General features: G+C 39.9%; 2 protein-coding genes and 1 long non-coding RNA gene across 5 annotated transcripts; 2 read left to right on the top strand and 1 right to left on the bottom strand.

Annotated features, from left to right (window-relative positions):
* Positions 1-4,059: 4,059 nt before the first annotated feature.
* LOC114136039 (uncharacterized) lies at positions 4,060-15,795 on the bottom strand. The gene is made up of 2 exons (XR_003593726.1): positions 15,691-15,795; positions 4,060-4,432 (listed from the first exon to the last, which is right to left on the bottom strand). It is a non-coding gene; the product is annotated as an uncharacterized LOC114136039 (long non-coding RNA).
* ccdc120b (coiled-coil domain containing 120b) lies at positions 4,315-16,588 on the top strand. 3 transcript variants are annotated; one of them, XM_028003795.1, is made up of 10 exons: positions 4,315-4,411; positions 4,815-4,945; positions 8,605-8,706; positions 8,800-8,920; positions 9,978-10,037; positions 10,165-10,318; positions 10,442-10,543; positions 11,162-12,199; positions 14,077-14,159; positions 15,295-16,588. In XM_028003795.1, exons 1-10 carry the CDS (start codon positions 4,363-4,365, stop codon positions 15,390-15,392), a joined length of 1,938 nt encoding a protein of 645 aa, XP_027859596.1. In that variant the 5' UTR covers positions 4,315-4,362; the 3' UTR covers positions 15,393-16,588. The 3 variants fall into 3 exon arrangements, with proteins under 3 accessions (XP_027859596.1, XP_027859597.1, XP_027859598.1); XM_028003796.1 differs by lacking the exons at positions 4,315-4,411; positions 4,815-4,945 and adding an exon at positions 6,756-7,225; XM_028003797.1 differs by lacking the exons at positions 4,315-4,411; positions 4,815-4,945 and adding an exon at positions 6,756-7,282.
* An 873-nt stretch (positions 16,589-17,461) lies between these two features.
* Positions 17,462-26,354, top strand: LOC114135391 (SRSF protein kinase 2-like). The gene is made up of 15 exons (XM_028002659.1): positions 17,462-17,725; positions 18,707-18,986; positions 19,068-19,176; positions 19,717-19,804; positions 20,011-20,098; positions 20,260-20,366; positions 20,457-20,628; positions 20,760-20,785; positions 20,879-20,935; positions 22,077-22,440; positions 22,610-22,707; positions 24,059-24,166; positions 24,245-24,314; positions 24,395-24,487; positions 25,907-26,354. The coding sequence occupies exons 2-15, from the start codon at positions 18,776-18,778 to the stop codon at positions 26,089-26,091; spliced, it is 1,776 nt and encodes a 591-aa protein (XP_027858460.1). The 5' UTR covers positions 17,462-17,725; positions 18,707-18,775; the 3' UTR covers positions 26,092-26,354.
* The last annotated feature ends 563 nt before the right edge of the window (positions 26,355-26,917 follow it).

Raw genomic sequence — 26,917 nt, 5'->3', positions numbered from 1 at the left:
ATTGGCTTTCCCCGTGTTGCCTTGGAAAGGCTGTATATTTCCAATCTCCTTGAAGATATGTAAACATAACGCTCCTTCCCACCTCACCCCCTTCTGTTATCCATGCAGCTGTGGAGCTGAGCGCTCCCAAGGACATTCCTCGATAACAACATCTTATCTGACTTCTGCCAGGAGGCTGAGCAACATGGTTTCATGGCCCTGTGATGTCACCGCCTTCACTCATGTCTTTGTTTTGCCCTTTGTTTTGTCTGAATGTTGCTATTTGCCCTAATGTGTCCTTTCCTCTTTTTTATTTTATTTTGTTAGAAACTGTGGAGTACTCACTTTTAACCCAGAAAAGTAATTAGAACAAACTTGGAATCCAGAGACTCTAGTTTATTAGTCACTCTTTAGCTTATATTTTAGAAACTGTAGAGTACTCACTATTTAGATCAATATTAGATTAATATTTAGATTATTATTCAGACAGACTCCTATTATTGCAACCCAGAAAAGGAATTAGAACAAACTTAGAATCCAGAAAAAATATTCCAGAACAGGAACATTTAGTTTTTATTATTACTTAGAAAGTGTGGAGTACTCATTACTTTTACAAATTTAGAGCACACTTACAAAGTCTAGAGAATACCTACATGTATTTTGCAACCCAGAACAGGGATTAGAACTTGGAACCCAGAAAAACCTTAGCAACTATGTTTTAGACTCCTATTGTCCCAACCCAGAAAAGGAATTAGATACTTACTTATTCTTATCTACCAACCCTGAATAGGAGTATCTAGTTTATATACTTTGGGTCAACATTATTAGCTTTTTCTTCTTTTGCTCTTTTCTTTGGCTTGTTATTTTGTTTGTATTAACTTTTAAATCCTGTAAAGCACTTTGTATTGCTTTGTTGCTGAAAATGTGCTATATAAATACAATTACCTTTACCTTTAGAATGAGCTCAATAATTTCCATTTGCATGATTTGTTGTTTTTCTACCTAAAACTAAGTCTTCAGTCTGGTGCTTTGGTCTCAACTAGCCATTTTTATGAAGTACAATTTTGTTTACAGACTTTAATAATTCATTTTATTTGTTGTTTTTTAATTATTTTGGATAATAATGTCTTCCAGTCAATGGTCTCAAAATAACAGTATTATCGTTTTATCACATTAACTTCTGGGACAATTTATCATCCAGCAAAATGTATTGCCTATTCACAATTCAAATGTCATAATATGTTTTTTGAGAGTTGTTTTTTTTAGTTAGGTAGAAGTATAAACTTATTCAATCCTGTCTTTCTTTTATTAGATTTTACTTTTTACACATTATTCTTCATTTAAGAAACAAATATTTGCATATATAAAATATAGAACAATACTAATTTCTTTAACGACAGAGAGCTAAAACACCCGGTCCATTTCTTCCAGTCAAACCCAGATCCAACAAAAACAGTCTTATGAGAACCGAGTCTTTCACTCTCTACCAGCTTACATCCTCCAACACAGAAGCATTTAAAATGACTTTTTATATCCTATTTTAAACTGAGTTATGTCTTTATATTGTTTCAATCCAACATTTAACCCGTTCCATAAATCCACTCCACAAACACACTTTTTTTTTTCTTGTGAGATACTCTATTTTTAAAAACCTTATGTCTCCTCTTAATGTATAACAAAACATTCTGTCACAGACCTTATATAATAAAAAACTGTATACTGAAAGGAAAAAAATATATTATTTCAGAGTTCTTTCACAAAGGAAAGTGTGGCATACAGTTGTGTTATTTGCTATTATACTTCTAGATAAAGTTCAACTACTTGTTTTTACCTAACTGACCCCAAAAAGATGCCTTCATAATTTATTTATTTATTTGCACATGAATTGTTTTTCTTCCACTTTCCAACTAGTTTGTGTTGGTCTGTCACATAAAATCCCAACAAAATTGATTTAGTAGTTGTTTGTTGCCACAAAGTGGAAAAAGCTGCACAATATAAAAAAACCTTGTTTCATATTATGAAACCTTGTTAAAATCATCCACCCTTAGAGAGGCAGATCTGGTGAACATAAACTGTAAAGTTAAAGAGAAAATTGTGCCTTTGGATCTACTGGTTCATTTACCGACAGGAACAATGTAGTGGTGCGTTTTTAAAAAATTTTTCTTTGTATGCCAAAGGATTAAAAGAACACGAGCAGAGCTGCGAGAGTGAAATATTTGTTTTTGGTCAAGATGGTGGGAACATCTTTATTGAGAAAGGCACTAAATGTCTGAGCAAATGTTTCTGTGGCACAACAGAGCAATTCTTAAGAGGCATGGCAACCTTTTGGCTCCCGCGTTCAGCTGCCTAGATGAATACCAAATGTTTCCCACTTGTTTTCTCAAGCGCTTCTCTCTGTGGTTCTTCCACTCGGCTGCCCATCGGATAACAGTTGTGACGGTGTATTGTTTATCTCAGGTAAAAAAAACAAAACAAAAAAAACCCTCCTCTCAGTCCATTAGATTAGCAGTGAAAATCTGATCATCATAGACTCCACTTGGTCTAACGGGATTCATGTGACGAGCTTTTGTCCGGGCGGCAGTCGTAAGTCTGCCACATGTTTTTTGTGAAAGGCTCCCACTTGTCTGTCAGACGGAGGTCAGGGGGGCGGAGGCTTTCACACATACACTAGCTACCGGTTCACTTTCAGGACAGAAGCCAGCACAACCTTTTGAAGCATCTAGTGTTTGTTTTCACAGAAAACAAGGAAGTAGCCGGTTGATTGTGAGCAGAACTTTGAAGGTGGCTGCTCTAACTAACCGGTAGATAAATGTTTCTGTTTCAAAGATGCAGCGCCGGCTGAAGTGGCCTCAGCCACGGTGATTGTGCGCCAGGCCATAAGAGCCCTCCATGTGGATTTGTGAGCTGCCGGAAGTCGTTTTATGATTTAAGCAACTGGCAAAGAGACAGAAGGGCGATTGTTTATGGCAGCGATCTGTGAGCAGCGATGAGTAAAGGGGTTTTGGCAGAAAACACTGTCACTATTTTTGGATATCAGGTCTCTGTTGGATATTAGAGATGAAGCTTTGTGCATTTGGCACATAGACTACATGGAAACAAAACAATACCTGCCTCAGTTCAGTGAAAACAATACTTTTCAAAGGTTTGGGTGTATTTCTTGATTGGAATATTTTCAGAATTATCTGTCTCAGTGGTGAACAATCTGAAATTTGGGAGTTGGAAGTCAAGACAGGAGGAGATAAAATAATACTCATTGATTTCCTACTTTTGTTACTGATTCCACCAACCAGGTTTCAGTCCTTCTGGTTTCTTTCTTCTTGTTCTTCTCCTCACTTTGCTTTAATCAAGACATGGACAAACTACTAAGGGAATAAATTTCTCCTCCTCTAATTCAGTCCATACATTATTAATGTTACTTATCGTGTCTCATTTCCCATCTTTTTGCAAATTAATTAGTTGCTAATTGTAGCAGAGTGCTAATTTTAGAGTCATTCTTTCAGAATCTCTTACACGCATGTTAAAATCAGACTCAAAACTGGATTTGACTTCAGTGTAGAATTGCAGATGTTTGTTTTTGGATTTAACATGGCTGGCCAACACAAAACAACTCTTAATTCTTTATACGTTTAAAGTGTGGGATGCATTTTTTCAACCCCATTAATTCAACAATTAAGCCCAATGTAAGTGTAATGAAACAAGCCTAAAGTTGTTGTCTCTGTACTTTAATAAATGTGCAATTTAAATATTCCCATGTTTTATTTTTTTTTAAATTAATAAACACCTTGATATTTTAACTTTACAATTGTGCCCTACCTTGTGTTTGTCTATTTCATAAAATACCAATAAAATACTAAATGTTTGTGGTTGCAATGTGACAAATTTTATATTTGCAAGGTCTTACACTAACTTTAGATACTATTGTATCGGTGAATTGTTGCAATTCTAACCATCAGTTTCCTTCATCCTTTTTACTTGCACTATGTGGTTTGACTTACTTTTAAATTCCTATTTTTTGTAAACCTAAAGCAGCAGAGAACTGTGCCATATTTATTCTAAACTAATAATATAATAACATTAATGTGGATTTCTCCTTTGATCTCTCTCAGAATTTGACTTTATTCATCTGAGCCGAGGCGCAGCGCCTCGCTGTGTGTCTCCCACGATTCGGACCCCGCCCATGTTCATCTACTGCTAATTTGGAGAGAAAATGCTGCTACCTCCACACCTCAACACCACAGATGGCTGCAAGGTCATACTGAAGGAAAGATTGAAACTTGCAAACATTTCTATCTGTGCCTTTCAGATGCAAATGATCTCTAATCCGTCTTCATCCAGGTAAGGGCGCTGCTGGGAGAGTGAGTTGTGTCCCCAAAGTTACTTTGCATGGAGGTCAAAGGACATCTGATAACATCCATGGGTTTGGGGACTCCTGGTGAGTAGCAGAGTCGTCTCACTGTGTAAGAAAACAAAGAGAAAAAACAGCCCATCATGTCTGGACAAGCTTGAAATGGCCTGAGAAATTTATTTAGTAGCTTTTTTTTTTTCCTCTTCTGACGAGTTTTGTCATGGGACCAGTCAGCTGAAAAAACATCTGCTTGTGTAAACGCCTTTTGTTCACACAGTGTCACCACAGCTGGAAGATACTTTAATCAGAAAAGTAGAAATCTGAGAACAAAATGGTGCAAAAAAAATAAAAAGAGAGACAGTGATGGAAAAACACTCGTTGCACCAGGTTCTTTTTTTAGCTACTGTACATGTAAACCTGAGTCATTTGCTCTAAATGTGAAGCTGCTGTTTGCTGTCTAAAGATGCTTTACATGTGTTGTGGCCTGCAGATGTTCAAAGCTGCCAGGACAGCAAACTGCAGGCTGAGAGGATTGCAGCTCTGCAGGAGAGAAAGCAGACCCTGGAGGCTCTCCTCAATGCCAGAGTGGGAGAGCTTAAACAAGTGTGTTTGCAGGAAGCGGTGAGTAGCTTTCATTTCAGTTTTCAGACATACCAAATGAAGGTCAGGAATAAAAAAACAAAAATGTATTCCCTTTCACTATGTGAAAAAACCTATTGTAGCCTATTTCTCTCTTGGACATATGGATATTACCAGCTTTCACAAGATGCTGAAAAATAAAACCGAACAATTAAAACTGAAGGCATTTTAACATTTTCTGCAAAATGAATTATAACATCCTCACTTGTACTTCCACTAGTAATGGCTGAAATTAAACATTAGCATGTCAGGTACATGACTAGTAACATTGTCACTGAGCATTTTCAGGGAGCTTTGTCGTTATGAGACCTTCAAAGCACTGTGTGTACGCCATAATGTGTAACGTTAAGAGCAAAATCAGCCAGAACCCAAAACGCAGTCAAAGCAAGAGGACGGTTCACCAAAAGTTTTATTACAAAAATAATGATGTAGAAGGGTGTGGTCACACTGATGGGTCAGGGGTGGGGGATCCACAGGGGTCAGGAGTCCAGCCGGGGGAGGGTTGGGTGAATGGACAAGGGGAGGTCCAGGGAGGGCTCAGGGGACAAACAGAAGACAGGGACAAAATCCACCAACCAGAGGCTGAGTCGTGAAACGGTCCGGGGTCATGCACGGAGGGTCTCAGGCAGTGAAAATCCAATAACCAGAAGTAGTGACGTTACGTGATGTGCCGAGGCTTCGAGGCGTGTGTCGAGTAATGGAGGGGGCGTTTCCGTAAAGCGCGTATCGAGGCTTGCTTCATTTAGGGGAGGAGCCGAAAACGATGACGTCCGAAACCTCGCTGCCCGGCTGTACCACGTGACTGCTTCGGGAAGTGGCTCAGAGTTTGGCGCGGGGTTAGACAGCTTTAGAAACCCCACAGGCTCCATTCAATATGTGGGTTGTTGTAGACGAGTTGCGGTCAGTTGAGAGAGTGGATAGAGTTTTGATAGTTTGGATAGCAGAGTTTGGATAATGGTTATTTAGTTTGAGACAGTTAGTTCGGTGTTTGGAGAGTTTACGAGAGAGAGAGAGAGATAGAAGATTTAGGAGCGCGAGGATAGGAGAAGGATGGAGCCGGCGAGAAAGAGGAGGATTTCCCCTCCTCTTTCGATTTGATAAGCCCTAACAAGGTAAGGTGAACTGAACATTTGCAGATGCATTAGGTTTGCTGTATTTTTCACTGTTTCTTATTTTCTGTAAAGGTGAGGTGTTTATTGTGCTCCAAGGAGTTGGGGTACAATAATAACACCTCATCCATGTAGTGTCAAAAAAGAGAAATCGTTTGAAATCAAAAACTGAGAAATTGTTGTTTCTTAATAAAAATGCATGAAATCATCCAAGTTACACAAGCATTAGCCTATTCACTACCCCCTCCCTAGTTCCACAAGCACTTTAACTGTCCTCTGCCTGATTAAGCCCATGCCATTTTTCTAGAGTCACAGAAAAACATTATTACACAACATGCCATATCACATGACACTACTATTTTGGGAATAATTACACACAGAGAATGCATTCAAACAATATTTTATTATACACATATGTGTATACATAATTTATGTAGACAAATGATTTCGTCCTACACCTTTTGTGAAGTCCTTCCCAAGAGCCATAATAGACAAAAATTCAATGCATCACACGTGTTAAGATACAGCTGGCTGTGATTATACACCTGGCCAGTAGGTGGTTTCGTGTGCACATGAAGCTTCAAGAAATGAACCCTTTCTCGAACCAATTGGCTCAAGTGGTTCAATGCCTCATGAGGCTTCATCTCACCATCACTAACCAGAAGGCAGGAGGCAGGGTCAGAGACAGGCAGGGTTCAGCAACAGGACTTCCAACAGCAGAAGGATTAGGCAAAAATATGTAGTCAAAAACAGACAGGATCAGAAAACTCTTTGTCTCATGAGACAAGGCTTGAAAGCTGTGACAGTGGCAACAGACGATCTCGCACTGAGCTGGTGACGAGCAGCTGTTTAAGTAGGGAGCAGCTCAGAGCAGGTGAGGGAAATGAGTAATCAGCCCAGCCAAGGCAGAGCTGAAGGGCTGAAATCATGACATAATGCAAACCAGTTGTTCTCAAGACAGAGACAAACATACATAGTGACCAGATATGACTGGTTCATTTCACCATAGCAACACTGTATAAGGAATCGACCAAACAATAGTGCATTTGTTCTGACTACAACATATGTATAAAGCCGGTACTTCCAACCACATTCAGAACTGAAAAGCTTTTTGGAGCAATCGCATGAGTCTCACACACACCAGTCCTGCCAGGTTAGTGCACCAGGTGCATAATCTGAAAGAGCACAACGCCCGTGATCCTTCAGCTCGGTTTGTATAATGTGAGAGGAATTGATCATTGTGTTCATTGTAGAGCGATGACTTGAGAGAGATTATGATCAGCTCACCATCCAGAATCCTAGAAACACATCTCAAAGCTGAACATGAGGAGAGGTGTCAGAAATTGGCAGATGGCTACACATAAGCATGTCACAATAAGTAATAAGTCAATTAATTGCATGAGAGATTAAAAATTAAAATGAGCGTGATAATATCCATTTGCATGCTTGTTTGTGTTGTTAGAGATGCTGCCCTTTAATATTATTGAAAAGCCAGCATTTTAAAAAATGCTGCAAACATTTGACAATCAGTACAAAGTGGTTAGTTTGCACTTTTTTTTGGCAGTTTTTCCTGTTTTCTCTGTCTGAGCCTAATATGTGATCTGAAGGGAATTTGTGTTTTGTTGAGACTGCACAATCCACTTTATTTATTGTTTAGGTTGTTTTGTTTATTTATTTTGGACACTTAATGTGTCTCCCAGTTCCAGTATTAAATGGAAATTAAAGTTTATTGATCTTTGAGAGGGGGTTCTTGCATTATTATATTACGGTAGTTGAAAATGGTCTCAAAATACCAATATTATAATTTATCGTAATAATTTCTGGGACAATTTATTGTTTCCCAAAATTAGTTATTGTGACAAAAGAGGGTAAAACAGGCTCTTGGTGGGTAGGCTGTCCTAACATTTTCTCTCTCTTTTTTAAGTTATTAAATACAATAAAATTACTTTTTCACAGACATAAAAATTAGATTAACGTCTGTAAATATTTCTTAATGACAAAGTATTTAACAGAGCGACCTAATTCCTCCATGTGACTGAGAAGTGGTGTTTTCTTTGACCTGTCCGTTTACATTCATGTTCAGTTTACCTCCATATTTTCACCCTCTTTGCTTCACCACCGTTGAGCTCGAACCGATGGAGCAACTTGCCGCACCGTTTTCTCAAATACAAAGGCCTGCAGATGAGTTGCTCCTGAGAGCCTGTCAGCACATGTTAATAAGGCCACAGGGCCCTCAGCTTTTCTTTGCAGCTGTTTAACACATCCCTTCATTTTCAGCTGGATGTGTAGTGAGTCACTCCATCTCACTTCGCCTGTTTTTGGACTCAAATGGCGACAGAGCAGCTCGTCTCAGATGTTTTGAATGGCTGCTCTTCTGCAGGATTTTATTCCTGACACAACAGTTTATATACAGTTGTCTCCATTGATTTGTTGCAATATTAGTGCATAATACCATTCATAGGATTTATGTGCGGTAAACTCATGTTGGATCTCTCAGACAAGTAAAGAGTCGCTACTAAATGTCCTCTGTAGGAGCTGACTGGGAAGTTGCCGCGTTCTTTCCCTCTGGAGGTCGGGGAGAAACCCCCACTGGTGCAGCGCAGAGCTGGCCTGGCGCCGAGCACCAAGGCAGAGGTAAGCCATCCCCCTGAATATCAATAGTGCTTTACACATTAGCTGGATCTCTGTGCTTGTGTCATAATGTGAACGGCTGTTTTCTGGCTTCAGGATGACTCCGGCCAAAGAAAGCAGATGAAGGCGATCTTCACCGGCGCTCTATGCAGACACTCTGAGTCAGACAGAAATTGCCTAAACAGCAAGAGGACAGTCCACAGGGGGTGTCATACAGGTGAAAGACATTGTTTCTTCCAAATGAAAAGAAACCTTAAGTGCCGTGCATATGTATTTCTACTCTTTTCACATTCAAACAATAAACCCATTTGTTGAATTTTATGTGATAGAACAACACAAAGTAATGTATTGTTGTAAAGAAGGTTACTTAGTATTCAGTTGTTGTGCAAATAAAAATCTGAAAGTGTCACACTTAATTTGCACACGTAGAGACTTAATTTCTTTTGCTCATTGTTTAGCTAAAGTTGAGTCGGATTGGATGGGAAACGTCTGTTAACATCAACTTTAAAGTCTCAATTGAATTTAGGTGTGGACTTTGACTGAGCCATAGTAGCTCACTAAAATGCTTCACATCTGAACTAGAGCTGCACAATATGTTAAATCGCCTCTGCTATATCACAGTGTGTGTGACATTGCAGTGGATGCCTGGATGCACTATTTGGAAGGATATACTGTATTATCACAAGACATGCTTTCACATGCTGTATATCTAGAACATATTTGCCTCTACAGTCTATGGCTACTACCTTTATCTGTTATTGATGAACACTGAGATATTGGTCTTCATATGGCTGCTTGTTCTTTAATTTCTCTAAAAATATGACATTAATTAATTTCCATTTGTGTTTTTATTACATTTTGCTGCCTTATGTTTCTTGCTAAGCTGCTTCTTCTGCTGCTGGAAGCTGGATTTCCCAGAGGAACCTGAGTGACTAATAAAGTCTAATCTAAAAACGTCTAAACAGTTGATTTTATACTGATATTAAAATACATGCAATACTTACTACAGTACGGATTTTTATTTAAACCTGTCTGAGTAATGTTTATTCAGAGGACAATTAAGCACTACTTTTTGTTGCTCTGTGACATAAATCCCAATGAAAGACTTGGATTTTTGTGGCTTAACATGAGGAATTCATCTGCAAGCTCTGCAGGAGAAGGAAATAAATACAAACAACAATGTTAATCTCACTGTTTCACTTATGTTTAGCAACCATAAGTGAAACATCACCAAATTAACTGGCCCATGACCAGAACTACTCACTGTCTTTTAGAGGACACTGTGATGTCAGAAAGTACCAGCTCCATGTCGGATTCAACATCACACGACAACGGTGAGTTGGCTGTACATAAATGTTCTTTTCTAAATATTTTACTCTGCCTAAATACCCCAGGAATGGTTGGTATTCATTGGTGTATGTTGCAGTTGGTCGTCATTTGCTGCTGTTTTTCTCCTCATAGACTCTTCACCCAGCGTTGCTGCTGACCAGCGCTCCCTGTCTCAGCCCCGGCTCACCGTGGGAAGCCCCGACCACAGAATCAGCAGGAAACTCTCTCCTGTTGAGATTTACTATGAAATGAGGACACGTCGCAACTCGGTCACAAGCTCTGTGAGGTAATTGTCTAAGAGTTCAGTTGTACACGTTCTGCTGCCAACCTGGTCCCTCTGTCACTGATAGACGTACAGGATACAATCTCTATTGTGTAAGTTATACAAACTTTGTGTTGACTTTTGCAGCCCAACTCACTCTTTACCCAGAAGTGCTTCTAATGTTGAAGGTAGAAGTGTTCCAGCAACTCCGTTGTTGGCCCGAACTGCTCCAATCAGCGTTCACATCAGGTATCCAGTGATGGCTCTGATGGCTTTTGTCTCACAGTGGTGTCCAGACTTTTTCTCCTGGGGTCAAAACTGACAAATCTAAACTACTAGTGGGCCACAAGATTCATTAAGTTACAAATGCAAAAATTAGTTGATTGTGATTTAAACAAATTTTTTTTTTAATTTTCCCTGCTCAACAATAAACCAGATTTTTCTGAAATATGTTCATCACGAATAAATGGCTTCGGACTGTTGCCTTATTAAAAGTAAAACAATTTCCACATCTTTCTTGGTGATCAGTTGTTTACCATTTTTGACATGTGATCAGAGGCCGAACAAAATGATTTCAAAGGCCACAAATGGCCCCCGGGCCACATTTTGGACAGCCCTAATCTAAGATATGTAATCAGTCACACTGTTTGTTGAGGAGCACCTATTATACAACATGCAAACAGCAGCTCTTCATATTTTTGATATTTAGATTTTTTTTTTTATTGGTTTGATGCACTTGTAGTTTTGTACTGATCAAATTTAGCTGCCATGTTATGACTCACTTAAAAAATACAGAAAATGTCCACTGATCTTTATCTGTAGTTGTCTTTGTGAGTCTTCATGTTCTTGTGTTTAATCCTCCTGCAGGTCTGACGCATCGGGTAGTAATGGATTGAAGCAGTGGTCTGGCAGCCTGGATGTGCCGTACATGATTCCCCTGGCTCAGGAGGGCTCATCTTCTGATCGCAGGACCTGCCCTTACAGCTCCAGAGCACGGCGCAGCAACAGCTCTGAGGCCCTCCTGGATCGCTCCAGCCTGCCAGACGAGCCTGGACCCAGAAACGGCATGCCTCAGCGGGGAGGACCGTACAAAAGCTCCGAGACCCTGACCGACGGCAAACTGCAGCAGATTCAGCTCGGCAGCCCAGAGAGCCAAGGCGACGGCTCCGTGGAGCAGAGTAAAATGCGTCTGTCAGTGGGCGGCAGAGGGGCCAGCGGAGGCTACAACGAACTACTGATGGACTACATCTGGGGAAAGCAGCAGAGGATGCAGGTGCAGCACCAGTTGTACCAGTCCACAGGCAGAATTTGGCAAGACATGTCCTCTCCTCGTTCCTCTACTGCTGCAGTGCCTCCACATGCCAATGGCTTCTCCCATTCCCAGGTGAACCTTCCCAGTGCTGCAAGTCCTTACAGCCCCATGGTCCTCAGAGGGTCCCAGGCGGAGCTTCGTAGGGTCAAGGTCACCAGGACCAAATCTTGTGGGCCTTTCATTCCTTTGCAGCAACATTCACAAGACGGTATTTTGCTCTCTGCGTACGAGTCTTCTCTTCCTGCCACTGGCACCACCACATCCTCCATCCCCAACCTACTCCCATATCAGACTGAGCTGACTGGGCCCTCCTTTGGCCGTAGGCCCCCGCAGTTTTCTCTCCCCACTCCAGAAGATTCGACCAGAAGCCTACATAAAGCTCTCGCCCTGGAGGGACTGAGGGACTGGTACTTGAGGAACGCCTTCGGCTACCCTCCTTCTGCCTCTAAGGGCCAGGAAGCGGGCATCTCTCGGCTCTCGCATCCCCATCCTCTGGTGCACCATCCCCAGTCCCTTCAAGGGGAAACGGCCAACCTCCAAAGGCCTCAAATACCCCAGTCAGCAAGCTTCCATGGTCACCCCCTGCATGGACGGTCAGTACACAAATGTCTCTACATGACTGGAATATTCTGTCAAAAGCTAGAATTTATACATATTTATGTAAAATGAACAGATTAAAACAACATTCTGTTTTTGAAAAAAAAAAAGCTCTCCATGCTCTAGATTGTTCCTAACTTTAGACTGTAAAGTATTTAGCTTGTGGTTTGTAAGGAAAGTCAACACATTGTCTGACTACAATGCACTTCTAAAAGAAGAAGACAAATTAAACAGCAGAAGCACTAAATGTCTGGATCATGAACAGTCAGGCATGTGAATTTATGTCATGCTGAATCAACAACAAAAGACAATGTCTGACTTTTTTTCCTTTTAATCTACAATAACCCTAATTCTCCACTGTAAAAAATAATGCCAGAGTACATTTACACCAAAAGACATATACATTTTTTTTTGATAAACTTGGATAATCTGACATTAAGAAGTTGTAAATTTGCAAGAAAAAATGATAAATTTCCAGTGGCCTGAATTTAGGATTTTTAGAGTAGGATATTTTTACATTGTGAAGTCAGAATGGTGTGTGGGGAGAAAAAAACAAAACTCTTAACCTTCTCAGATTTTTCCTTCTGTCAGACATTTGTGACAGAAAATGCTGGTAGTCCTGTGAGATTGAGGTGGTAAATGTAGGAGGTGCATACTTTTAATTTGTCATGTGAGTAATAAACATTTTTACCAAAATATAAAAACATATGTAAACTGTGTAGTGTTTTTGAATTAAGCTTAGCTTTTTATATTAGTGAAGTTTTAAATGGTAGAAATAAATGCATATGCTATACCTACCTCAATTAAACATTTTTTAACCTTAGTATGCAACATGTTTAACAGGGAGCGTTTTGTCGTAAATCTGCAGCACATTTGAGACTTTCACTGAGTGATTTATGCTTGTTGACTTTTCTTTGCTTGTGGAAAAATAAACAGACTTCACAAAGTTTACACTTTGTTTAAAGGAGACTGGAGGTTGTAACTGTCAGAAGACACAAACTACTGACTAGATCCTAATGAGGTGGAGTTAGCAGGTTTTGTTTGTTTGGGAGATAATTACTTAAAAGGAGAATGTTGTGTATGTATCTTTCTCTTTGACCTTTCTGCTTTTATAGATCATATTTGTTTAGCTGTTATCCAGCAGAGGACGGTCATGTTACTCTAGTCTAGCCTTATCCGCTATGAATGGATCCACTTTTACAACTCTGCCTAATTTTATGGGGGCATTTTTGAATAAGCATAAATTTCCCACCTAAAGCCTTATGCTAACATTTAGCCTCTCTGTTGTTTGTTTTTTTCAAAAGCAGTACCAATCAGATTTAGCTTGCAGTTTCTGACCTTTAGCTCAAGTACAGCTGGGTCATGCAACAGGACGTTGATCGAAGAGCACATACAAATCTGTCTCTGAATTGTTCCCCACAAAGCAATAATTTTGAAGTGCCCTAGTCAAAGTCTGTACAAAATTTTATGATCCCAAATGGGTTGTTCGTGATCAAAAACACTCACATGTGGCAACAAAACATCAAAGTACTTTGCATCATAATTGTGACTGCGCAAGAAATATTTAATTTTGTCAAATGACATCATCAAAATTATGAAGCAAGTGGACATCAAATAATATATAATGATCAATATTCCAGTTATTATGAATCAAAACTAACACTAAGCAGGTGGATTTTTAGCCTAAAAGAAATCAGTGTTTCAGCAATTTTGCAGTTTTCTGGGACTTTGTTCCAGACTAGTGATTGCTGCTTCTCCATGCAGCTCCCTAACGATGTGCTTTTTTTAAAATATTTTTTTAAAACTTTTAACATACTGTCTTTATGGGCTTCATGCACTGACCATAATTTTTGTGTGTGTGTTTTTCTCCCAGGTCAATGGAGTTTTCTCTCTACCAGGAAACTCCAGATCCACAAAAGCAAGAGTCGACCCCAAAAGAGCAGAGTGCGGACCCAGGTACCCTGGTCTGAAAGCTGCACGATGCAACGTATCAGCAGAAACACTGTAGCCTCACCTAGACTCGATTAAAAGTTACAAGTGGATACAACGTGACCTCAGTAGCAAAGCAAAACATGGCAACCTCAGCAGAATGAGACTGAAGTGTAGCTGTATAGTTTAAAAAACAACAGAAGAAGAATGAAAAAAGCTGAAGAATTTTCTGTGTTCTGTCTGATTCCAACAGTATAAACTTGTAACCCAGTGTTTCTGTCTGAATGTGCACAAGTGCTGACTTGTCGAAACATCTAATACCAGTAAACACTCCGTCTGGTCCTACTAAATCTCCCAAGATATACTTTTTTACAGAATATAGACATCTCTAAATAACTATTTTGTATATCCTGATATAAAAACAGCTATATTACAGAGGGTAATTTATTGCTTCTCAAATATGTGATAAACAGTGGTTACGGTCTCATTCCATTTGAACAAAATAGCTACATGATTGCTTTTCTAAACTATATTTTAAAAAAAGTGAAAACATGCCTCACTGTTCATCTACCATTCACTCGCTAGCATTTCTCCTTTTTTTTTTTTTTTAAAGAAAAGTATTTTATGAAAATGAACAGGGCGGCAAGAACTGTAGTGACATCACACTCAGGTGGAAGTGCCAAGATGTTTACAAACACTGCCTTGCTGAAGTATTCGTAGCAGATGAACTTTTCCAGTTTTTGTCACGTTACAACCACAAACATCAGACTGGACGAAATACGCTGATGCAAAAACATGAAGGAAAACAAAAAACATGCATGGCTTTCTGGATGGTTTAGAAAAGTGAGGCATACAAATATACGCAAAGTTATTGACTCAAGGGGAGCTGAATACAAACGCACCCCTCACTTTCCTGCTTTTTGTCTGTAGAATATAGAAAATCCTGCATCAATTTTCCTACTCAATTTATGCGCTACTTTGTATTTGTCTGTCACCTTAAAATCCCAATAAAAATGGTACGGTGATCAGGCTGGTTCAAATATTTTAGCTAACTTATGTGCTAACAATAATCTGTAAAAAGTTATAACATAATCAAAGTGAAACCGTTGATGATGTCACTCAATTAGTTAATAGACTGATTGTCTTTTTTTTTATTTTCTAGACTCAGATGAGTGCTGGGTAATAAATGAAGCCTTCTCTGTTAAGACCTCAACAGACGAGTTAAAACCAGCTGCAGGTAAACGCGTAGGGCTGGAGTGAGACCTGCTGTATGGTTGTAGCACATGACTGTAGGACAACGAATGAAACTACATTCAGCTGGATTTGAGTGTCATACAGAGCACTTTATAAACATCTGAAGCCTTAATTCCCTATTAAGTAGTCGCCAGGAGACGGGCAGCAGTGAGGTTTTGCTATGAGGCAAAGCTAAAGAGGCTTTTCAACGTCTGCTGTAGGTGTGGGTGTCGGTGTGTAGATGGTGACGATGGTGCTGAGGAGTTTCACACTGGCATTTTATTCCCAACTAATCTCATAACAGTATAGTATAAAATAACCTCACCTCAACCTTTCACCCCCAAGTCAGCATTGTTGGTGGTTTGTGGTAGCGGAGCTGCTGCAGCGTTCGGCGAAGGTGTGAGCAGGTCTCGCACTGTTGCATCCTGTAAAATAAAATGAAAACTGGTCTGTATTTGTAGGGACTGTAAATCATGTGCTGGGGTTTTTTGTTGTTGTTTAACAGAAAACCTCATTTTACATTTTTCTACCATATGTTGCATCATAATTCATTTTCTAATCAGACTCTGTAGCATTTAGAAAAGCCATGAGGCATAAAAACCTGAAATACTGTTTGGTGAAACATAACTTTTTTCTCTCTTTTTTTTTTTATTGTATTTGTTGTCGGTTTTTATACGTGAAGCATTGCCGTTGTAGAACTAATTTGAATGTGATTATTTAAGTGTGTGACTCTATATTTTTTCACTGTATCACGCTGTGGAGTGCCATGTTTTCTGACGCGTTTCAGTTTCCAGCTTCACAAATCTCCTTCCCAGCTCATTAAAAACCTGAAATCAAAGACCAAACTGCTGTGCACTGGGGGTCAGAAAGGTATTTTTCATATTATGTACTCTGTAAATACAAAATAAATGCTATGAATTTAGCTCTAAAGCAAAATGTATTCAAACTATATTATATTTATGAACCTATAACATTTTGTAGCCATCTACTGTAGCTCTTGGTGCAGGAATTGCCAGTGTGTGTTTAAACCATTTTATCTAGCAGTGTGATGCGTTGATATATAATTTGACTTTTTTTTTTCAAAATATATAAATGCAGCTGTTTTATCTTTCCCTCGTCTCCTTCTAATCAGGCCTATGACATTTGACTTAACAGACCTGCTCTCTGCTGTACGTTTGAGATTTTGCATTTGTTCTACTAAATAAAGTGTCATGTTGAAATTACCTCTATATTCCTCTGAAGTATTTTCTCCAAGACATTTGGTAGCAGAAGTTAAAATTGACACATTACAATTATCAAAGATTTTTTAAATTCTTATAAACTCTTTTAGATTAAGTTTGATTTTTCAGAGCAGTAGTTTCATGTGATATCGTGTGTTTACTGTATGTTTGCTTAAAGACAAATAGAGTGGTGATTTGTTATTTAGTTGCTAAGCAACATCTCTGTGGAATATTTTAAATCGTAACAATTCGGATTTATTCTTCACAGATCTGGTACATGTCTTTTGACAGCTTTACAGATCAACCATTTGGAGACATTGGTGAAAATTAAAGCACCAGTTTTGAAAATGATTCGTCTGAAAAACAAAATGAATAAAATGTTATCGGTTGTTTGGGCCACGATTTAAGATGCTGTTTGAGGGACCAATGACCCGCAGAAGTGGAAAATAAGACGCCAGTTTATCCTGGTGAAACACTGCCATCTAGTGGTGATAGTTTTTATCCTTTAAGAATAATCTAAATGCAGTACCTTGCAACATTATTCGTACCTCTTGAACCATTTCACAATTTTCACTAGTGATCGTCGATCCCGGCTTTCAGTAAGTGAAACGATGTGGTTGAAACACTGGAGCTTTCAATAAAACGGCGCTCGAGTGCGACACCTAGTGGTCAATAAACTGAAGTGCCACTGAAGCTGACATTAAGTAAGTGAAGTCACTTTATTGCAGGTCTTTCAAGGCTTAATAACCACTGTCATCATGTTTTAAAAACACTAATTTACTAATGGGCAATATAACTATCATGTGTTGCCGTACACCGGCATGGCATCCCCCAAAACGGCGGTAGCAGTCGTGGCAACCCTTGTAGCTGCCGCTGCCATGAATTGAGCTTGCTGTCTCTCCAGGCAGCAGCAGCGGCGGCGCTCTGCTCTTCCCTCCTCTCAGACGGAGGAGGGCTGAGCAGAGCAGCCCAGGACTGAAACACTCCACTCCGCCGCGCTCAGCTCTGGGGTCGGCCTCGCTTCGAGTCGCGCCTTATACCAGTATTAATTACTTTTCATTGGAGAAGCTGCGTCATAATTTCAAAGAGCCGACAACAACACAGGACGTCTGTTCGACCTCCCAAAGAAGAAACCATTGGGTAATATAAACTTTCAGTATTTTTGAAAGAATAATACGTACATTTAACAAAACAACATAGTTTTACATTAAAATAATAAATATTGTTTCCATCTTGAAACTTCCTTTCTTCATAAAGACATTAGCTAACTTTTTAAGAAGTAAAGTACGAGAAGCGAGGATAAAAGGCAAATAAAGTTGTTTGCAATATAACTAATTTAAAATAATGTTTTATTTTTGAACGTATTTTATATATTCAGCCTTTGGTAGCTGGTGTGTGTAATGTTAGCCTGTATTGATGTTCTTTCCTCTTCCTCCTTCAACAGTAGTGTCCATACAGTTTGTTTATTCTGTGAAACAGTAACCAATAATAGCTTTCTCCTCACGTAATTAAAAAATGCTCAATAAATCCAGCAAATGTTCAAAAGTTATTGAATGGATATGATTCAACTACAGTATCATAGAAAAATGTGTTTATTAAGTAGTTATTGAGCATTTTTTGACTTTTTTAAAGTTAAACTATCATGAAGAATCTTACACTGTTTTATCCGAAAATGTGACTGAATAGAAAAGTTTGTCAGTTCTGCAATGAAATACCAAATTAAAGTTGATAATGGTGTTATAACAAGAACAATTAATAATTGGGATGTTTAAATGTCTAAATTCAGCCAACGTAATCTCCAAATTATCTTTTTACTCTTACAGTACTTGTATCAGTCTGCACAGAAATGACAGAAACAAAAATAAAAAATGGGCCCATGAGGTTTTCAGAGACCAGAGAGCTCAGCAGCAGTTATGCAAGCCCAAGTAGAGTCTGGTTGCAGCTGGGCTGGTGTCAGGGCTATTTATGTTGACATGCCATTCATCCAGCTAAAAATAAAGATACCCACTCATTGGCCCTCTTAAAATGTCATTCCACACAGCCAGTGGGTGTATGCACAGACCCCCGTAGAAGAGATGTACTTGAAGTTTCTGAATTTCTTAAAATACCTTCTTGTTTCAGTCTTCCCGAGTGCTGCCGTCATACCGGCTCTTCTAAAGCTCCACCCAAACTGATCGCGCTCCGGTCAACATGTCGTCGTCCTACGCGGCTGCCATATCAGCCCTTCTAGCATCCAACCAACCAATCCATCAGCCTTTCTCAGAAGCAAAACATAAGAGCAGCAGCAGAAAGAGTCCCACACCCAGCAAGAGGCCTCCATCTTTACAGAACCACGCCGCTTCACCGGAGCCTCTGGGATCTTATGAAGAGCAACAGGAAAATCCTTCAGACTATGGCATTGGTAAGTCAGATCCCAGCAATAAATCCCAGCGTGTCCTGTGACATCTTCACTTCTGATTTCTATCAACCGCGTTGCTTCCAGGTGGTTATTACCGGGTAGAGATTGGAGAAATATTTGTTGACCGCTATCAAGTCCTTAAAAAGTTGGGATGGGGTCACTTCTCCACCGTGTGGCTCTGCTGGGACATGGTGTGAGTAAATGCTTGACCTTGTAGCTTTGCATTAAGTATAATGATACCTAGCCATGCTAAAAGTATTATTTCTATCATTTGAAGTTTTCAACAATGTGTCACATTGCAACAACCAACGTAGTCTAGTCTAGTGGCTCTGCTTCAAACCTTTTGCAGCCTCTTACAGCTTTGGCTAGGTTTTTTCAGCTACCCTGCTTCAATGTTCCCGCTGCAGAAAAACATCTTCTCAGCATGTTCCATTGTGGAGATGGTGGCTGGAGGGTCATGTATTTTTATTTTGGTTTCATGAGACTGGAGCTAATTCTTTTTCACGTTTGCTGAGGCCCCTAATTGGGGACTGGCAGCGAGATTTCAGCAATTAACCACTGACAATTATATGCGACTTTGTATTGTTCTATGATATTAAAATCTTATTTAAAAAAAACCCACTGGTTGTAATATGACAATTGTGGAAAAATCCTGAACAGTTTTGCCAGGAAGGGCAAGGAACCGTGATGGTCACTGTTGTAATCAATTTAAAAAAATGTTTTTTGCCTGCAGAACGAAGCGCTTTGTGGCTCTGAAGGTGGTGAAGAGCGCTGAAATGTTCACCGAGACGGCACTGGACGAGATCAAACTGCTTAAATGTGTCAGTCTGAGTTTCCACTTCGATGCGTCTCTTTTGTTTGTTTCTTCCAAGCATTATGTAAAATGAATAGTGAAACAACATTTTTGCAACACCTTATATTTTGTTGTGCAGTCTTTAGTTTTTGCTGTTTTCATTTTCTTTTGTTGTTGTTGTTAAACCCAAAAGTTATTTGATTGAGCAGATCTTGTTTTTCTTTGTGCTACAAGGTAAGGGACAGTGACCCCAAGGATCCTAAACGTGAGAAAATCGTGCAGCTCATTGACAACTTTAGAATCTCGGCTCCGACCGGAGAGCGTATCTTTTACAGAACGGAGACGACGTTGCTCCTAAACGATTTTGTTGCGAGGTGTTGCTGGACTTAGCGGGTTCTGCTTTTATGCCGTCGCTGCGAGAAACGCTGACATAACTTCTCTGTGGGGAAAAAAAAAAAAAAAAGTTCCTTAGCTGCATGTCAGACGTGTGCATGGTTCTGGAGGTTCTCGGCCACGAGCTTCTCAAGTGGATCGTCAAATCCAACTACACAGGCCTCCCCCTGCCTTGTGTTAAAAGCATCCTCAAACAGGTGTGCTGCATTTTACCTCACCGTATGTTATCCCCCCCTCTGCGTTTCACTTCTGACTCGGATCGCATCAATTTGTCAATTTTATTGCAGGTCTTGCAGGGTTTAGATTACTTGCACACTAAATGCAAAGTCATCCACACAGACATCAAGCCGGAAAACATCCTCCTGAGAGTGGACGAGATTTATCTGAGGAAGCTTGCAGCCAACACAAAGCTGTGGCAGTTACCCGTTCCTCCTCCTCCTCTCAGCAGCAGCAGCTCAGGTTTGGGCAAATCTTTTGAGTAATTGCTTTGACTCGATAAATTTCGAGAATCAAGCTTTTTTTTTTTTTGGTGTAGCGCTTGTTGGGGGCTGTTGATTAGTCTCATATTCATTCTTCTCTCTTTCTGCCAGTGAACAGAGACTCGAGAGAAAAGCAGGTGTGGGACTTTAAAATGAACTCTTCTGTGACTACAGTATATTTATGCTGAACTTTGTTATGACCTTCGTCTTTCCTGCTACTCTTTCCTAAGAGCGTGTTCAACTTGTTTGGGAAGCTGACGGGGGTTCTGCACACCCTTGGCGAATGGGTAAGCTGAGCTGACAAACTCCAGGCGCCTCTTGACGTCAACAGCATGGGACGCTGATGAAGCGCGTTGGAGAAGCATGCATTATTGTTCTCTAATCCCTCTTCAGCATTGTGTCTGATTAAAAGTAACTGTTCACCCTCGTAGATATATATATATATATATATATATATATATATATATATATATAAAAAGCTTTAAAAAATATTTCTATAGCATAATACTCAGGATTCAGCAAATTCAACCCTAATCCATGTACTATTTCTTTTAGCCGATGAGAATTGTGATAATATTTGTCTTTCCACCACAAGCAGTAAGCAGGATTGTAAGGGAGGTAAAAAGCCAAAAGTCTTTCAGATCTGACCGACTCCCCGTTGTATCAGGCGTACCCAGGGCTTTGTCCTCGGACCCCTCCTTCCTCATCACATACGTGCTTCCCTCTGGCAGCATTTCCTGCAAATTTCATATTGGTTATGAACCAATATTTCATAAACATATTGGTTTGTTTTGTGGATAACAATCTGCTGTAACCAAATCCCTCTCAACTCGCCATCCGACATTTCCACCCGCCTGTGTGAATTGAAAGCGGTTTTCTAAGGGATTGTTTATTTGCTATAAATGTAAAATCCACACAAGCCCTTTTTTTTTATAGGTCTAAATAAGTTGGTACGTTTCCTGCTATGTGGCGGATAAGTTGTAGAAATTCTAAAGGAAACCAGATAGTTTTCAAGATTTGAAGTCAATTTCTTTTGTCCAAATTAGGAGAAATGCGGAGAAGGCTTTCGCGCTGCAGTGGCGATGTCTGCTTTATGTCAGCAGAGACGAGGAAATGTTTCGAGGTTCCTGCAGCAGCAGCTGTTGTTGTGGTTACGCTGTACTTTGCTGTTAGCGACGCTCAGTTCAGCGGTTCAGATCAAAGATCTTCCAACAGGGTTTTTAATTCTGAATGTGTTTTTCCCTGTCACGGCGCACAAGTAAAGGAATCACGGAGTCAGTTGAGTTGGGACCATGCGTGGCACAGAGTTGACTAAATTTACATGGTTCGCTTCCAAGACACACATTGAGCTGACAGTTTACTGAACTGCTTCAATCACACAGTTAACGCTCACATCTGATTGTTTCTGACTACGACTGCCGTCCCCAGTCCAGCAAGGTTTCCAGGAGTCCGCTGAAGCAGCAGCTATCGGCGAAGGACAAAAGCCGTCGGGGACAGAAGAGTCCGTCTGACCTGAAGTCAGACAAGCCTCATGTGACGTTTTCTGAAGCTGCCGCTTCAAGCACGCATCACTTCACTAGTACCTCAAAGCTCAGAGGCCATAACCTTAAGTTAAGGAGACAGACTTTGCTGTTTGAAGATGGACTGGACAGTGCTCCGCGCAGCCACAGGCACTCCATGGGCTCATGCCCAAACTTTAGCGTGGACGCTCCGGTCTCCGGCCCCAGATCCGCGCTGACCCCCCAGACGTCGCACACCGAGGCCGTTGCACCTCCGGCTTCCTCAGCTAGAGGTCAGTATCACTGTTTACTGCTACACTTGTTTAAAAAACAACCACAAAAAAACCCCAACTAAAAATCACTTAAAAGAAGCCTCAGCTTGGTTAATGTATTTTAATGATCTGCATTCTTATGTCTTTGACCAAGTCATTGAAGTTTCTTTAAACGTTTTCTGCGTTTCAGGAATCGGTGACACAGACGTTCCTCTGGACGTACTGAAGCCTCACAATGCCGACAAAATTGTCGTCAAGATTGCAGATCTGGGCAATGCCTGCTGGGTGGTGCGTGATTAAAGTAAAACACACAGTTACAGTGATTTAAGTGACTAATCTTAGATCCTTTTTAATGGTTAAGTTGAGTCTTTGATGACCCTCACTCTGGGTTGGTACTTACAACTTCATTTTTATTTACATGTAGTGAATCTGAATCTGCTCACCATCAAGACAATCAACAAAAAATATGCTTTAGTCTCATGTCTCACTTTATTCTCTAGCTTTATGAGATTCTGAAGAGGTGAAGAAGATTAGCAGAATTAAGCAGTAACATTACGGAGCTTAACTTTAGTATTTTCTAGTTTTTATAACGGTATGAAAGGAAAGGACATGCTGAGGTCACCATCAGGTCAGCTTTTCGTCACCTTTCACTTCGAAACGCTCAGATTGAACATTTTGAGCCTTGCTGTCTTTGTTAGCTATTGAGAACCTTCAGAAACATACGTTTTACTAATGGAGGTGAATCTTAATAAATTGAATATCAAAAGATCTACTTCTGAGAAAATAAGATCGCATAAAAGCAGCAAGAAAAATCTGCCCCTAAATAGTTTAGGTTTGTGAAATTCTTCTGTTTTTTACAAGTGGCTAGACAACAGACTCTTTGTGAAATTGACTATGTGCCGTTTGACCAAATAAATCTGAATGAATGAAGTTAAAGCAGAAAAGTTAAGTTGCAGCCTGCACCGTCACAAGAGGGAATACAGACTTGGGAGATCTCCGTGCTAAAGAAGCTAACTGTCCACAGAGAGCTGCATCCTAAATACATGGATGAAAAGTTCAGCTGGAAAAAATGTGTTGCTGATAAAGAATCACTAGGAAACACCAACCTTAGTAGGAATAATAATAATAATTATTATTATTCTGACGTTTTAATCTCAGCATTCTGATCTGCTGACTCAGAAGAGGAAAGTCAGAATTATAAGAAAAGAAAATCTGAACTTTTTTTTTTCCAGTGGCCCCCATCTTCAACAGTTTTGGGTTTTAAAAGTAACAGCTTGAAACACATATAACCCGAGTGTTATGAATTTCTGTAATTCGTTCTCACATTTTGACTTGAGTAACCTAAATAAGATTTTCTGTGACATTCTGATTTATTTATCTGACCCTGATCTTTCGACCTTGAATGAAGATAGTAAGATGAACGTAGTGAACTTCAGACCAGACAGAAAAAAGAAATGACCAGGGGTTTAAACCTTATAAATGTAGAAAGCCATCCATAAAAAAACAAGGCAGAAATGAATCAATTTGACAGAAAAACCAACAAACCTTCACATCCTGGTTCTGAGCTCCAGCCTGGTTAGAAAAGCAGATGTGCGCTGCAGATTGCCGGATCATATTTTCAGTTCTTCTCTGTTTTCAGCACAAGCACTTCAGTGAAGACATCCAGACCTGTCAGTACCGCTCCATCGAGGTTCTGATTGGCGCGGACTACGACACGCCAGCTGACATCTGGAGCGCCGCCTGCATGGTGAGTGAGACAACAGCAACACAATTATTCCACCGTTGGAATAACCGTGTTGCTGTTGTCTCCTTGTGTCCTCCGCAGGCCTTTGAGCTGGCCACGGGAGACTACCTCTTTGACCCCCAGCCAGGAGCCGCGTTCTGCCGGGAGGAAGGTGTGTGTTCGGGTACTTTACCACCGCTGTGTTGGAGATAAACAAGATGAACATTAAACAGAATGTTTTCACGTCCGTAGATCATATTGCTCATATCATTGAGCTGCTCGGACCTCTTTCGTCCCAGTTTGCCCTTTCTGGGAGAAAATCCAAACAATACTTCAACAGGAAAGGTAAAGTTAAGTATTTAAGAAGTAGACGGGGGTTTTGTGCCCAATCTCTTTTTCCCTTTTGGCAATTTTTAGTTTTAATAGAATACATTTTGAATACATACCTAATTTATCTTGTGTAGCACAAGGAAATACACGCGCGGCATTGAAAATATTTTAATCCGTTCATTAAATGTGGCAGGAGCAAAGGTGATGTGGCGCCAAAATGACTAAACGATTCTAGTGTTCACTTTGTTAGGGCACCTTTAGCATCTTCTGTTAGCGATAAACAGACTTGGCACGGCTACAAAATTGCAGCGTGACAAACTGACACCCATGTGCTCTTCTAAGAAAATATTAATCCATGTCTGAGATGGATAGAAACACTTACATGAAGATAATATTAGCATTTATTCTCAATTCCCTTCAAAATTTCCACTTAGGTAGTTTCTGCTTGTTTAATATTTCTTTTCATTGCTCAATTATTAATCGATTTATTAGTGTGAGTACTTAATAGGCTCATTGTGGATTTCTTTTAGTGATTAAATCTAATCTAATCATTCAGCCTCTACCTGAAGTGTTAATACTGAGATGTTTACAGAGACAATTTGCCGTTCAGAGAGGCTCTGGAAGATTTGAGACTGATAAAAAGCTTCTCAAGTGAGACTTAAATTTTAATACATACGTATATTCCAGTAGTCAATTAACCGATGCAGCTTATGATCCAATGTTTCTAAGGCTTATGACTTTGCATGCAAACGTGATCCTCCTCCGTTCACCACAATATGTTGACGCTAATCTGAACTCTGGGATTTCTGAAAGCTGCCAGCATGCCAGCGTCCAGCATTGCCCGTAGCAGACTGTGTTTGTTTCAAAGGTCAAGGGAATAAAGCGGCAGCCTCTGCTTTACGCCGCTAAGCCTTTTGTGTTATCTGCAGAAAAGGATCGCTCAGCCTGAGCTGACCCAGATGATTCTCAAGATGGAAAATATGTATTTGTTCTGACTAGTCTTTGCATCTCCGGGCTCTGACCTGAGTCTGATGTGCCTTGCTAATACTGCAAACAATCAAACGACTCTTTCTTCTTTATCAGCACGACCTGATAAAGCTAACCTGTGCTCCAACACGACCTTTGAGTTCCTGACTGACCAATCATGAGTCAGAGCTTAAAATTGACTTATTTCTCCCACCAGCCATTTTGTTTCCCCCTCTGCATTTCTGTTCTTGTACAACGCTGCTTTTTATTAGTGAGACATTTTAAAAGCCCGATTCTCACACAGATTTGTAAAATACATGAAATTGATTCAATCTAATTATTTGATACAGTTCTTGCTTTTGAGGTACTGGACCATGTCGACGGTTCATGATATGAATAATTACAAAGTCAGGCTGGTCTGAGCAGCCAGAAACCCCGTCTCCCCCCCCCCTCTCTCTCTCTCTTCAGGGCAGCTGCGGCACATCTCCAAACTGAAACCGTGGAGCTTGTTGGAGATCCTGCTGGATAAGTACGAGTGGCCACGAGAGGAAGCGCTCCAGTTCAGCTCGTTTCTCCTCACCATGTTGGAACTGCAGCCACAGAAAAGAGCCACAGCTGCTCAGTGCTTGAAACACCCCTGGGTTACCTCCTAGAGACACACAGCAGGAAACCAGGGCCACTGTACAAGGGGGGGAAAGAAGGAGTCCGTTTCTGAAAAAAGCTCAGAAGTTTTCAAATTAATCTTTAGAGGTTCATCTAATCTCTTAATCTAGATTTTCTAGAACAAACAAGGACATTTCTGAGCTTGGAAAGTCTGATGTTTACTGGGAAAGAAAACAAATCGGAAATCTTGAGCTAAATAGTTTATATAAGCACTTGCATTTCTGATTTTCAAAAGTCAAACATTTGCTAGAAAGAAAAAAAAAACAATTTTGAAGTCAATCTCAGAAAAAAGATTAATTTCCGAGTTTCAAAAGTCACATTTTATCATTTTTCCTTGAAAATGTCTGAGATTATTCTCAAAATTTGGTATTCATAATTTTTTTATTTTATTTTACTTTTGGACCACAAAAACTCCCTTTCTTCTTCTTTTTTTTTTTGTTTTAGAACATTTCTGAGATTATTCTCAAAATTTCTGCTTTTTTTATTTTTTTTTTTAATTTCTATGTACAACGGCCCAGATGTACGCAGGAGACGCTGTCCGGCCAAAGGGACTCCGCCTGCTGCAGTTGTTTGGTGCTGGCATCAGTAAAACTTTCTTTTTCTTACATTGATTGTTTGCTACTTTGACACTTTTCATGCCACAGAGATCAGAGTCTCAATGTTGCGTCCATGTTGCGTTTCTCCTTCCTAGAAAAATCTTCCGTTCTTCCTGGTGTCTCACATTTTAACGTGACTATGAAAAACAGAGAATTCTGGGAAGTAGTGTTTATAAAATCTTACTTTTCTCTCTCTCCTTTTTTTTTTTTTTTTTTTTTT

Source organism: Xiphophorus couchianus, chromosome 20, assembly GCF_001444195.1.
Source record: "Xiphophorus couchianus chromosome 20, X_couchianus-1.0, whole genome shotgun sequence".
Taxonomy (NCBI): Eukaryota; Metazoa; Chordata; class Actinopteri; order Cyprinodontiformes; family Poeciliidae; genus Xiphophorus; species Xiphophorus couchianus.
The sequence above is the reverse complement of the archived record's forward strand: the minus strand, read 5'-3'. Positions and strand labels throughout refer to the sequence as shown.

Excerpts from the sequence above, each read along its gene's own strand:
- ccdc120b (XM_028003795.1), top strand. The coding sequence starts at position 4,363 with ATGGAGGTCAAAGGACATCTGATAACATCCATGGGTTTGGGGACTCCT. Across the intron at positions 8,707-8,799 it reads CGCCGAGCACCAAGGCAGAG|GATGACTCCGGCCAAAGAAA; the intron begins GTAAGCCATCCC and ends TTCTGGCTTCAG. Across the intron at positions 10,319-10,441 it reads TCGGTCACAAGCTCTGTGAG|CCCAACTCACTCTTTACCCA; the intron begins GTAATTGTCTAA and ends TGACTTTTGCAG.
- LOC114135391 (XM_028002659.1), top strand. The coding sequence starts at position 18,776 with ATGTCGTCGTCCTACGCGGCTGCCATATCAGCCCTTCTAGCATCCAAC. Across the intron at positions 20,099-20,259 it reads CTCGGCTCCGACCGGAGAGC|ACGTGTGCATGGTTCTGGAG; the intron begins GTATCTTTTACA and ends GCTGCATGTCAG. Across the intron at positions 20,629-20,759 it reads TCTCAGCAGCAGCAGCTCAG|TGAACAGAGACTCGAGAGAA; the intron begins GTTTGGGCAAAT and ends TCTTTCTGCCAG.